General features: G+C 55.0%; 1 protein-coding gene across 1 annotated transcript in view; it reads left to right on the top strand.

Moving 5' to 3' along the window:
* The window catches only part of Mtcl1 (microtubule crosslinking factor 1), a gene marked incomplete at its 5' end in the record, with an annotated part of 95,745 nt that overhangs the window by 64,270 nt on the left and 18,659 nt on the right, over positions 1–12,816 (top strand). Inside the window, 4 exon segments of the mRNA XM_005372609.2 lie at positions 1,600–1,722; positions 4,572–4,802; positions 5,907–6,092; positions 12,486–12,653. Coding sequence (XP_005372666.1) covers positions 1,600–1,722; positions 4,572–4,802; positions 5,907–6,092; positions 12,486–12,653 — 708 coding nt within the window.

The raw sequence follows: 12,816 nt of genomic DNA, 5'->3' as shown, positions 1-12,816 counted from the left end.
GTTGCTGTCCTAACAGCACACGTTGTTTTAGTTTTCATTAGTCTGCAGTACATCACGGTCGCTTACTTTGTGGGGTGTTAGTCCGTGCGACCCTCCGCACTCTTCACGGCTCCTGCAGCCCTCCTGCCCTCTATCTCTCGCTCCTCATTTGTGGATCTCTCTCCTATCATCTGTTTCCTATCCTCGGTCTTTTCTTTTGCTCTTTTATTTAGACTTTGGGTTTCTGCTATAAGAGAAACCATATAAAATGTAAGCTAGTGTGTCTGATTTATTTTACTTAATATTTTGTTCTCAAGGGAGACTGCACACATTTAAAACAATCAAATAGGCCTTTTGGAAATGAAAAATTGATCATTGGGGTAAATTTGACATGCAGACAGATACCTGTTTTCAGAGAGATCCCACATGTAAAAGACTGCAGTAATGTGTAACACCCAGCCAAAGAAGTGTTTAATGTTCTCAGAAGCTCTTGAGTTTCTTAAAATAGGATCAGCTTAAATCTCTAGCTTTCAAAAGTTGCACCCAAAGTTGAGGAGTTCCCCAGGTGTCTCAGACTCTGGCTCTGTTCTCCTTCCTGTGGTCTAGGGAGAGTCTCTGACCTCGGCTTTCCTGCATTTGCTGCTGCTGGGGTCTGACCCTTGCTTGTGGCAGCCTTGGTCCCGTGGGCCAGGAAGAGTGGTAACCCCTGGAAAACTGAACAGATAGGTTAGAGGGATGCACGAGGAGCCAGTGGGATGATGTGTTTCTATGGCAACCATCCCCTCTGGCTCCTACTTTTATGAATCACCTGTGTTCATGTAGCACAAGCCAGCAAGAAAAATGTCAGGTTAAATTTTAACCATGCCTGAGATTTTTAGTGTGACAGTGTTTCTGCCTCTAAAATAATTTTATTTTAAAAGTAATGAGTGTGACCTCAGACTTGGGTCCATTTGGACCTTGAGGGTAGAGCTCACCATGAAGAATAATCATACAGATTCCTTGACCTGTTTTAACGTGAGTGTAACCTCTAGACTCAATGTGACCATCTCGTGTGATAAATAGATCTCTGCATAGATCCTCTGGGGCAGTGTTGCCCCCGTCGGGCTTAGGGCTGGGGCACCCTGCTGGGGTCGGGACAGGGACCTCTCCCCAGCAAGCATCTGGACACAGGGGTTGTGCATTTGGAGACCCTGCATGGCTTAGGGGGTGAATCTAAGAGTGGAGAGTCAGGCTCGACCCAGGAGCCATGCCAGGGTCCACACTCCGTGTGTCCTGAAGCCACCTGGGAGCCACCGTGGTGGCAGGGAGCCTGTTGGGTGCTCTGGCCCCCTGTTCTCGGGTGGCCGCGTGGTTATGCTGGTGGCGGAACTCAGGTGCTAGATCGCTGTGTAGCCACCTTGCCTCCCAGGTGGAGCTGAAGGGCGAGTGGCGTCACCACTGCCCAGTCACAGACGCCACAGAGCCGGGGCACAGGGCCCATGGGACGTCGCGCAGTCACTCCACTGCTGCAGCCCACGCGTGTCGCTCGTGTATGTCCGGTTGTGCCACTGTCTGTCCTGCGTTGTCACCCGGGGCAACATTCTCATTTCCACTAAAGCCCTTCCTTTGTCCCGCCGCTAGCTCAGGGGCCCTCCCGTTTTCCCTGAGCAGAGTGTATCGATAGCGGAGCTTCAGGGCCAGCTCGCGCAGGAGACCAGACTGCGGCAAGAGGAGACAGAGACATTGACAGACAAGATCCGGAAGGTAAATATGCACGCGGAGTCCAGTACAGCCCTTCTCGGGGCTGCAGAGCCCCTGTCTGCGCTGGGCACAGTGGCACATGTCAGTTGGGTAGGCTGAGGCAGGAGAAACCCAAGTTCCAGCCCAGCCTGCACAACTTAGTGAAATCCTGTCTCAAAATATAAAAAAAAAATGGGGAGTAGATACAGCTCAGTGTGAAGTTGCTGGGTTCAGCCCCAGTCCCAGGGGGAAGACAGAAAGCCGTCTTATGAGGCACAGGTCAACAGGGACATGGTGTCACACAGCCCTGCTCAGATGTGTCGCTTTATCTGTGGGGGATGTTCCGCGGATGCCTGAGGCCGCACAGTACCCCGTCCTGTGCACACTGTTTTTTCTCCACCGTACACGTAATAAAGCGAACTTAGAACCTAGCACTGACAGATGAACAGTGACAAAGCAGAGCCATTACAATGACAGAACGTTACTCAAAGCTTACAAGTGGGCTATTTTTGGCATTTCTACTTCGATACTTGGGGCATGTGTGACCACGGGTAGCTGAAACCGCAGAAAGCAGTCCCGTGGGGTCGGGGCGACAATTGCGGTCCCTGCAGCAGGGCCAGCAGCAGCTCACCAAGCAGGGGTCTCAGTCCAGCCGGCCAGGCAGTGCGACTGTCGCCGTGGAGGTCGCACCAGGTGAATTTTCTAACGGAAACATCAGCTCACCCTAAACCGTTGTCTTCAGAACACTGCCACTGCATGAGCAGAGGCAGGAGGAGCTTCTAGCTGCTCTGAATAACCTGTTGCAGGCTGATTGTCCTTCATCCGCCAGATCTGCTCCCGGAGTTCCCAGGATGAGAGCTTTGTGGGTGCCGCAGCCCCGGCCCCTGTGTCCCACGTCTGATTTAAGTTGTAAACAATCTCCAGGTCCTTTGCTGCTGTGGCTCCTCTTCTCCCCTTTGTTCCTGAAAGATTGCTGTGTGTTTAAAACAGAGCAAAGCAGCCACGCTATTATAAAATGTGCCAGGTACCAAGGCTGCAACGAGCATGTGCGGTATGCGTGTGCCCCGCGTGACCAAGGCCACCGGGGTCTAAGTGGGTCACAGCCTGATTAGGGATCATTTGCTGCTGGGCTTACGGAATGGCAGTGGGTGTGCTTGCCTGCCTCTCCTGGGGACGCGCAGCCCTTTCAGACATACTCTTGGAGGTCGGGAATGTCATTAGCAGAGGGAAGTAACTGCGTGTTACGCAGAACACGAATTCCTGACTAATTAAAAAATGCGTGGGCATCGTGCCACATGTGGTTGAGTAGTGAGTTTATTGCTGGAGAGGCCGCTGGGGTCCCAGGCATGCCTTTAGCTTGGAGTCACGAGGAAGGAATATGTGGAGGAAAGGACTCAGTCCCACAGGCCACTCAGAGCAGGGGGGGGCAGTGTCCCTTGAGGTCCCCGGGGCAGCCCCGAGGCTGGGTCACACGTGCAGGCCAGGACCTGAAGAAGCAAAGAGGGCAGAGGTGCTGCGTAGTGCAGGTGGGGGCCCCACTGTCCCCACACCTGTCGCGGCATCTCGAGGAGCTGTGCTCTTTGTGTGCCCCTGAGAAAGCTGAGGCTTTCTGACGCAGTCAAAATGGACGCGACAGCAGCAAGGTGTGGCAGACGCTGTTTCCACACATGCAGCCGCCCCACCCTGTCCCACCCCGATGTCCCCAGGGAGGAAGAGTGGCGGGACCCAGAGGGCTGCTGGCACTTGGACAGCATCGCCACTGCCTGAACCCGACACGGGCAGGTGTCACACAGCTGCCGTGACACTGCACAGGGCCCAGCGCCTCCCCAGAGCCTCTGCTGCAGCCTCGCTGGCCTTCGTTGCCCCGGCCACCGGCGTCACCCCGGGCAGGCAGTGTCCTCATCCCAGCGTGCCTGTGCCTTGGTCCAGGACTCGGGGAAAATCCCTGCCTTGGTCTTAGGCGAGAGTAGGCGTGTGCAGTCAGGCGAGCGCGGTGACAGAGATGAGCCTGCTGCTGGAACCCCCTTTTTGGTGTGTGAAACAGAAGCCTTCCATCTTGTGTATCAGCTTAGCTACTGCAGATTTTATTCCTGTACCTTATGTGAAAAATAAGATGTAATTTGCGCCTTTTTGCTTAATCATTGACACATGAAAAAGGCTACTGAAGTGTTTTAACAACAATAACTTAGCCAGGTGTGGTGGTGCACACCTATAGTCCCAGCTCTGTGGGAGGCTGAGGCAGAAGGATCATTTGAGTCCAGGAGTTTGTGGCCGCCTTGAATGATATAACAAGATCCCCATTGCAAAGAAAAGCAAAAAGCACGAACTCGACACTGAGGTGGGAGATACTTTGTCAGCAGAGCTGTTACCTCCCTAGGAGAGACGCAGATCTGATAGGAGTGTTAAGTCCTAAGTGTGGAAATGGGTCACCCCACACTGGGGACGAAGTCTTTGCACTGCCCGCCAGCTCTGAGCAGGTCTCCCTCCGTTCCTCCTTCCCCCCTCCCTCCCCCCCTCCCTCCCCATCAGCTCTAGTTCTCTTCGGTGGGGATGTGGGGACGCCAGGGCTCAGGAGAGCAGAGGGAGGGATCCCCACTTCCTCACGGTGGGACACACCTGTGCACTGACCCCGGGCACGGGAGGTGGAACCTACTACTGCGGCCCTCGAGTCCCCCGCAAGCAGGTGTCCTGAAGGGTTAGGGATGGCACCAGCCTCAAGGACAGGTGGGGAAAGTGCCTGTGATGCCTCTGGGTCAGGAGCCTCCCCACGCGGGTCGCGGCATGGCGTGGGTTGGGTCCAGTCCACATGGGGCCCCAGCTGGGCGTGGGCGCAGGTGGTGTGGCCACTCGTCACCCTCTCTGTTCCGTTCAAGCTGGAAGAGGAGCACCTGTATGCACTGCGCTGGAAGGAGCTGGAGGTGCAGAGCCTGGCGTTGCAGAGCACGCTGCGTGCGCGCACCTGGGGCGAGGAGCGGACCCTGCTGCACCGGGAGCTGGGCGCGCTGAGGCAGAGCATCTTCCTGTTCTACGTCAAGCTCCGATGGCTGCTGAAACACTGGCGGCAGGCGAAGCAGTCTGGGAACGGCGGGGAGGACGGCGTGGAGGTAAGGCGGCCTGAGCTCCCCTATTTGCCTCTGGGATCTTGAGGCCACGCCCACCTCCGCGCAAGCCACGCCCACTCCGCTGTCCTCTCCTGGATTTCGGGCAAGGCCTGGGATGCAGTGTCTGCTGCGCGGGCCTGGCTGGAGAGCACCCTGGTCTGCAGCCCGTCAGGGAACCGTTTTGCTGTCGTCGACTTTGCCATGGACTTAACCTCATCGGTGTCATCACCCCAAGGTCCTTTCCTGACTTTCCAACCTTGCTGCTTCCAGAGCCCTCACCCTGCTGCCCACTTCATCCCTGAGGCTGGCCTCACGTGCCAGGCACCTCCGGGGTCTCTGCTGAGTCCCCAGACCCCTGCATGTTCTTCCCGTTGTCTCTGTCCCCAGACAGTGACGGCAGCGAAGCAGGGCCTTGCATTCTGACCGTGTTTTACTGCTAAAGTGAGGGTGACTCGGGTGACTCGGGTGACTCGGGCTCCCCGGGCTCGGGGGCTACTGAGCCAGCACAGCTGGTCTCCTCGGAGCCTCCAAAGACCTTTGGTCTGCTCTTCACTTTAGCAGCGTGTGTGCAGTTTTCATCCTGTGAAAGGCAGTTGTCTCTCCTCAGGTTGCAGAAAGTCTTTAAAAATTGATTCAAGCACCTTCCCAAGACCCACAACAGGAAAAACTACGGTTAGGCAATAGAACGAGTTGTAAGGGTTCCTGTTGGTCAGTACTCTGGGATTTGTTCTCTAATTCATAAAATGACAGCCGTAAGCAGTACTGGTTGTGAGCAGTACGCTTTCTCGTTGGTGTTGTTAGTAAGTTGAGCTGTGCTGTTCAGGTGGAAGAGATGCCAGTGCGTGAAGTTTCCACATGGACGTCTTAGGGGGAAGGCCTGGGAAAGAAGGGACTCAACAATCCATACATGGGTACCTGTCTTCAGACAGTAAAAATCAGGAACCTGCCCTCCCGGGTTCTCAGGAGACTGAGGCAGGAGGATCATTTGAGCTTAGGAGTTGGAGGCCAGCGTGGGCAACATAGTGAGAGCTTGTTTTTTAAAGAGAAAGTCGGGCTGTCTAGCAAAAGACCGCAGGCAGAGCTTTGTGTCATGTGTGCTGACTTCAGGGCGAGCATCCAGAGACCCTCCCTGGGCTTGGGGAGCTTGGAATCCAGGCGGATGGGCCAGAGCACGGTGACAGCGACCCAGGCTGTGGCTTTCCAGCGGGAGAGGCTTCTCCGCTCACCCCAGTGCAGACCGGCGACCGTGCAGCACAGCTGCAGACTGCAGACGGGGGGCCGCTCCACAGGCAGGTGGGTGCTCTTCCCCATGCTGCCCCTCCCGGGCTGAGCTTGGGCATTCTGTCTCGAGTGCTGGTGTCACGCTGGCAGAAACGTCCCCCGCCTCACCGCGGCCACTGTGGCTGCTCGCAGTTGCTGGACTTCCGTTAGCAGTCTCGTCGTCGTCGTCCGGTGCTCCCCTGGCAGTGGCCCGTCGTTCTCCCGGCTCCCGGATAAGGGCAGGGGGTGGGGAGCATCCCTGCAGGACCGGTGCGTCTCTCTCGAAGGCCAAGAGATTCTAGGGTCTCCTGTGGGCTTGAGTGGTTGACCATCTTCCAAGGAAGAGGGAACCTGAACGCAGTGCTCTGACCACAGCTAGAAAGAGCGCAAAGCAGAGCTTGGCCGGGATGTGGAAGAAGAACAAGTATGTCGTTGTTGAAGTCCCCAGCGTGTTTCAAGGGTTTCAGGTTCTCTAAGGCCATTTGAAACATGATGCCCCGAGTACGAGTATTTGGTGGCCCTCTGAAAGCAACATTAAAGCACACATGCAGAGAGGTAATAGTTCAAAGCTAACTCATTATTATGTTGCTGAGCACCAGACGAATAGACCAGCTTGATAAACCAAAGGGTACTACTGATAATGTCCTTTTTAAAACGCATTTTTATACAAAAAAGACACTACAGTAGACTTGGAGAATTGAGGTCCTGGGGTATTAAATCTTTTTTGTTTTGTCGTGGTTTAATTTGGGGGCCAGGGTGAGAAGGGAATTCACTCTGCAGTTCAGGCTGGCCTTGAACTCACTGTGTAGCCCAGGCTGGCTTTGAACTTGCAGCGATCCTCCTGCCTCAGCCTCCCAAATGCTGGGATTATAGGCGTTCAGGAGAGCCTTGTATTAAAGCCTGGGGCTTTGGTCCAGATCTAGGTGAGGAGAAGCAGCGTTGTCCCGAGCTGGGGGGTCCGATTTTCCTTCACAGCCACTGGCTTCTACCTGGCCACCCCCGAATGTCCCCCAAGCTTGGGGACTCAGGGAAGAGAGGACACTTTCCAACGACCTCTGCCCACATCGTTAGGAAGGGTGTCTGGTACGGACCTTGTGCAGTGGAGGTGCCCGGGTGGGCGGAAGAGGCGTCCAGATAGAGGCAGGTCCTGGTAGAGGCAGGTCCACCTGTCCAGGCCGTGCCGTGGGGGATTAAGGCGCTCTACTGTAAGGGGCAGCTGGGCCCTGGGAGTGACTGCTCCATGAGAAGCTCCGCCTCTGTCTGTGGTGCAGGTGCCGGCCAGGCAGCCAGGAGCAGGAGCCGGCTCGAGTCTCAGGGCTGCTGTGCAGAGCCAGGACAGCAAGGGACGCGCTCATGGGAAACAGGCCGGCAGCTTTCCCGAGCATCGGTGCCAAGCCCCCAGCCCTTAGCCTGGGTCTGGGTTGTGGCGTGTTCCACCTCTCACAGTGGAAAGCAGTAGACAGCATCCCTTATCAGGCTCCCAAGAGACGCACAGTCCCCAGCTGTCGGGACCGTTCCAGAGAAGCCACCGCTTCGGCGGATGGGCCCAGCAGTCTCCCCTGCTTCCTGCTCTGTACTCGGTCGTGTGGTCATGGCCAGGTCATTCTCTGTGCCAGGCATTTGGGGCCAGCACTGCCACAGCTGCCTGTGCAATGGAGGCTTCTCAGCGACTCCTGAAGTCAGGGTTCAAACCCAGATGATCCGTGGTGCTGGAATCATGACCCCATGGTTCCAGTGGCTCAGAGTCTTGGTGTTGGACTAATGATTAGAAGTTCCTTTTTCATTCAGGGCGGTGATGTGACGCTCCTGTTAAAACAACTAAGTGCGGGTGTGCAGAACTAACATAGAATCCACAGCAAGAGCCACAGGGATGATGTTCCCCAGCTGTCACTGCAGAGTCCCACCTGGTCCAGGCTCAGGTCTGGGTAGCACTTGGGGTCCTGGCCAGGTGCTGTCCTGGCTGCCAGCTTCCTCTAGCCATGGGCCTGGGAGCCTGGCCTTTCAGACACTCTAGTACGCATTGGCCAGCTTCGTGGCTGTCCAGCTGCCCTTTTCTGTTTTGCCTGAGAAAAGAAACTTGTAGAAGGAACATCTCTGCCAGATGAGACCGAGCTTATTTTTGTGATGTGTCGGGATCATACCCAGGGCTATAGCATGGTAGGCAAGCGCTCGCCCCTGAGTGCCTCGCCACCCTGTGAATAAAGAAGCTCGGTCTTGAGCTAGACAGCCCCTCCGTGTGAGGCTTGTCTCTTCTCCATGCTGCAAAGCTTCACAGCCTCCCTGATGAGACGGCTCCCCAGGAAGAGGAGCTGGCCACAGTCCCGGAGCATTCGGTCCTTGTGGTCCGTTTGCCGTCATTCCTGTTGCTCTGAACCTCGCACATGCCAGGTACAAGTTCACACGTACCCAAGGAGACCTGGTGAGGGACTCTGTCTGCCCCGTCATCCCTTCTGTGGCTGGCAGGTCACGGCACACCTCACAGTGGGTGACAAAGCTCTAGCCCTCCCTAGTCCATGGTTTCTTCCCAAATGGACCTACCCTGAATTAAGCCTCTGAACGATAACTCAGTGTTCACTTACTAAACCTGGGCCTCGGTGAGTCTTCCCGAGCCAGTATTCATTCTCGGGATGCTGACAGTAACAGCAGCGGTGACCGAAGGCGCAGAGTGCTTCCAGGACCACGGGTCAGTCGGGCACACCCTCGCCAGAGCACAGGTGGCTCATGGTACACGAATCCCTAGTTCCCAAAAGCGCCTGTCAGGAAAGATACCCTCAGGTGGCCTTCCATCCTTTGCCTTCTCTTCTGGGGATAGGGGGACAGTGGTTTTAGAAAAGAATGTTAGCTCAATCTGAATGTAACAATGAAGGTAAAAATGACACCTGACTTATTTATAAAAGTGTTGCTGGATATGTGAATATATCATTTCTGGCTGGTGTCACAGGGAAGGTCTCAACCTTGCTGATAGGAGTGGCCTCTACTGATGTGCGTGGCCCCCACCCATGTGTATCAAATAGGAGCTCTGCACAGGGCTGCCGGGGGAGGTCCCCGAGCATCACAGAGCCCCCGCCTGTGCAGGATAACATCAGTAGGTAGGAGGCAGAGGCCCTCGCCTCTGTTCTGTGGGTCTTCCTGGGCAGCAGGTCAGTATGTCTGCTCCAGCTCTCCATTACACCTGTCTCCAAGGTTAATGGCTCGGAGGCAGCCGCGCAGTCGATCAATGGTGGTTTACTGTTCCCCGAGGTAGGATTTCACCTGATGCACCTGTCTCAGAAATCTGGGGCTTTAAAAAGCACTGGTGTGGTCTCTCAGGTTTCCGGGTATAGCACCTACACCATCACTCTCCAGTCACTTTCTGTGGACAGCGTTTAGTGTAGACTTGTATGGCAGCGTGCCTGGCTGGCTGGCAGCAACCTCGAAGCCACGTAAAGTGATACATTATCTCACAGTCGGGCTCCTGGTCTCCATTTTAGGGGTATTTTAAGCCTTGCCCAAGCTGAAATGCCCTTCGATGGAGGAGAAGGAAGTACCGAAGCTGGTTTATCCTGCTTCTGTGCTAGAAAACCAATGAGCTGATCTCTGAAGAGACTGAAAAGTGCAGCTTTTGAGTTGAAACTGACCTATACTTAAAAACACACCCACAGGTGCATAACCACGCCCTGGTCACTAGAGCTTCCACAGGCCTCGAACCCGGCGTGGTTTTTGGTAGAAAGAGGACTAAGTGGGTCCGAGTCTTCATTTGATTCTTGAGTTGGGTCATCTTTGTACCCGACACACATCGACGGGCACCACTGGGGAGGAGAGAGTCTGGTGGCTTTCGGGCCCACTTTCTTGTTTCCCCTGGCGTGGGAGAGGACAGTAGTCTCACAGATGTTAGGTGGCTTCTCTAAGGCAGTTGCAAGAAAACTCTGGGTGGCATGCAGCTCAGTGGCAGAGTCCTCGTCCAGCTTGCTGGAAGCCCTGGCCAAGCGAACAGAAGGAGAGGGTCCCAGGGAGAGGAGTGGAGTGGGAAAGGGAGAGCAGGGCCTTGGCGCAACATCCTGCCAGAATTGGAATGTTCCCTGCCTGGTTTGTCTGGCTTCCGAGGAAACAGACCTAGGGCACAGGGCAGGCCCTCACTTCCTTGACATCAAATGGGTGATAAATACCACAGGGTCGTAGAGGCCCATAGGAAATGATATCAGTGATTATGTTGACTGGGCTTTTTGTATGTAGGTGTAAAAATTGTTTAGAAGAGCTGTGCCTGCCCGTGGCTATCAGGGTCTCCGGAAATGTCGCATGGACGGCCTTTCTGGCTGTCATGCATTTGTGGCGTAGCCGCACTGGCTTTCCGCCACACCACCTGCTGTTCCTGCCCGCGAGGGTAACAAGTACCAGCAGCATCGGTGCTCTGTGCTCTCGCGATCTCTTTGGCCATCATCACCCCCAAGCAGTTCCGGAGCTCCTTCCGTGATGAGTAATCTTGCCCTGGGGTCACAGGCTGTTGCACTGATTCCGCTGACCCAAACATGCATGAAAACATTAAGCTTTAATTTTATTGACTCTGATGTGTAATAAAGTCAAAAAGCACTTGCTGCACTTACGGAGAAACCAAATTTTCAATCGCGAAAGGATTTCTTTCATATGTGGGTATAAAAACTGTTCAGAAGCGTCATGCCTGCCCTTTAGACTGTAAAGTTCTAATCCCAGTGTGACTAGCAATTGTGTGGTATCAGGCGGAGAGCTGCCCTGGCAGGGACCGTGTGGATCTGGGATGGAAGAGCTACCAGAAAGGTCCTGGTTACAGGTGAGAAGGTATCACGCTTCTTTGCCTCTTCTTTAGTGAAAATTAGGTAACTGCTCCAACGACTGGATCAAACTTACAGTTCTTTTATGCTTAAAATTCTCTTGATTCGAAAAAATAGTGGTTTTTTATTGGAGTGAAAATACTAAATAAATCTATCGTAAATACATAATTTTTCAGCAGAGTCTATGCAAAGATGTGTTTCTGAAAAGATTGTTGCAATACTCACTCAGCTGCAGTCATATAATTTTATTTTTGCTTTTTTTACACATATAATTTTTAGAAACTCTTGGTGTAGAGCTTTGAAAAGCGGCTGTGCATTTATCACAGCTTCCCCTGGGGAGGAGCGTGTCCCCCCGAAGGTGGTTGTCGCTTACTTCACACTCAGGTGGTGGGAAAGCGCGTAGGGCTTTGAGAAGGTTCTCTAGCTGCTGATTTTTCAAATGGTCACTGATTTGCACTCTGAATGCCATTTGTCCTAAGTAAAAATGGGTGTTCAAGGCGAGAAAAACCAAAGGGCAATAAATGCTGATAACTAGGCTTTTCTCTGCACCAAAAGCCTACCTATCTGAGGGTGTAACTCAGTTAAATTACAGGGACAACTCTGGAGTTTCAGTTAATTCATCTGCTCATATGAAAGGGTTTCCCTTTACTAATTCAACTTTTTTTAAATGTAAAATCATACGGATGCTTGGACTGCTAGGCGTGTGCTTGCTGGGTTACCGGTTGGCTTCAGAACCGAGCTGGGCCAAGGGCGTGCTTGGGGCTCCTGGGTTAGATGCGCCAGGGAGCCCTGTCATGCAGCCGCGGGCTTCATTCACCCGCACAAACTCCGCGATGGAATACCTGTGCTGACACGCGCTAGCATAGGTTTCACGACTTGCTGTGGAAGGCCCAGGCAGAGCCCAGAAAACATAAAACGGCTTTTATGCGAGGTATAAATGGAGCCGCCATTAAAAAAAAACCCTCCACCAGTGACCAGATGTGTCAGTGTGCTTAACACAAGCCGAGGATCGTGCAGATGCTGGAGTCCAAGCGCTGGCGGGGAGGCGCTCTCCGCAGCAGCGACAGGAACGAGGGCACAGGTGGAGGCAGCTGTGTGGGGTGGAGGGAGGCCGGTGCAGAGGCCTGAGGACAGGAGGTCAGGTCCGGCTGCCCCCCGGATATGTTGGTCACCGGCCAGGTGCTGCCAAGCTCCTGCTTGCTGGCCGTGGGTCAGGTGAAACTACCTCGTGTGTAAGAGAGTGCAGCCTTTCGCTATCCTTTCTCCTTCAGCTGCGGGCACAAGTGGTGTGCACAGAGGGGGTGTGTGCATTTTCTCAGGGCACCCCACACCCAGACACTTGACGTCCCACAGGGCGCCAGCCAGCCCTGCTCGGGCCATTGGCACTTCCTGCATGTGTGCCTCTGCGGCAGCCCGAGGGCGCAGACCTGAGTTCTGCCTGTGGGCACTCCTGCCCAGTGCCCAGGGCAGCCCAGCTCCCCCAGTCCAGCAGCGCCCCAGCCCCAGCCCCAGCCCCTGTGGGTGGCAGGGGTCCTTTTACCATCCCCTGCAGCAGACCCCACCCCGACTGTCAGGGTCGCCCCTTCTCCCACCTGGAGGATGCTCCGACAGGGACCCCGAGCCTGACCCACTGTCCCCACAGGCGGTGGAGAACCAGCAGCTGTTCAGCGCCCTTGAGGCCCTGCTGGAGGACTTCCGCTCCGAGCTATGGGAGGACGAGCTGGCCCGGCGGCGGCTACAGCAGCAGTACGCCAGCGACAAGGCGGCCTGGGATGTGGAGTGGGCCGTGCTCAAGGGCCGCCTGGAGCAGGTACTGGTGACCAGGCTGTGCTGCCGCTCAGATTGGGGTGGGGGGAGACGGCCCCTGTCCAGGAGAAAGAGGGTGGCAGCTAGGGCCCTCCTTACAGTGCCGGCCTTGCTAGGCCCCCAAGGCCCCCAACTCTCCCAGGTCCCTAGTGCACCTGTCCAGCAGC

This window comes from Chinchilla lanigera, unplaced genomic scaffold (assembly GCF_000276665.1).
Source record: "Chinchilla lanigera isolate Chin_1 unplaced genomic scaffold, ChiLan1.0 scaffold00001, whole genome shotgun sequence".
Taxonomy (NCBI): Eukaryota; Metazoa; Chordata; class Mammalia; order Rodentia; family Chinchillidae; genus Chinchilla; species Chinchilla lanigera.
Note: the sequence above shows the minus strand (reverse complement) of the source record. Positions and strands in the feature narration are given on the sequence as shown.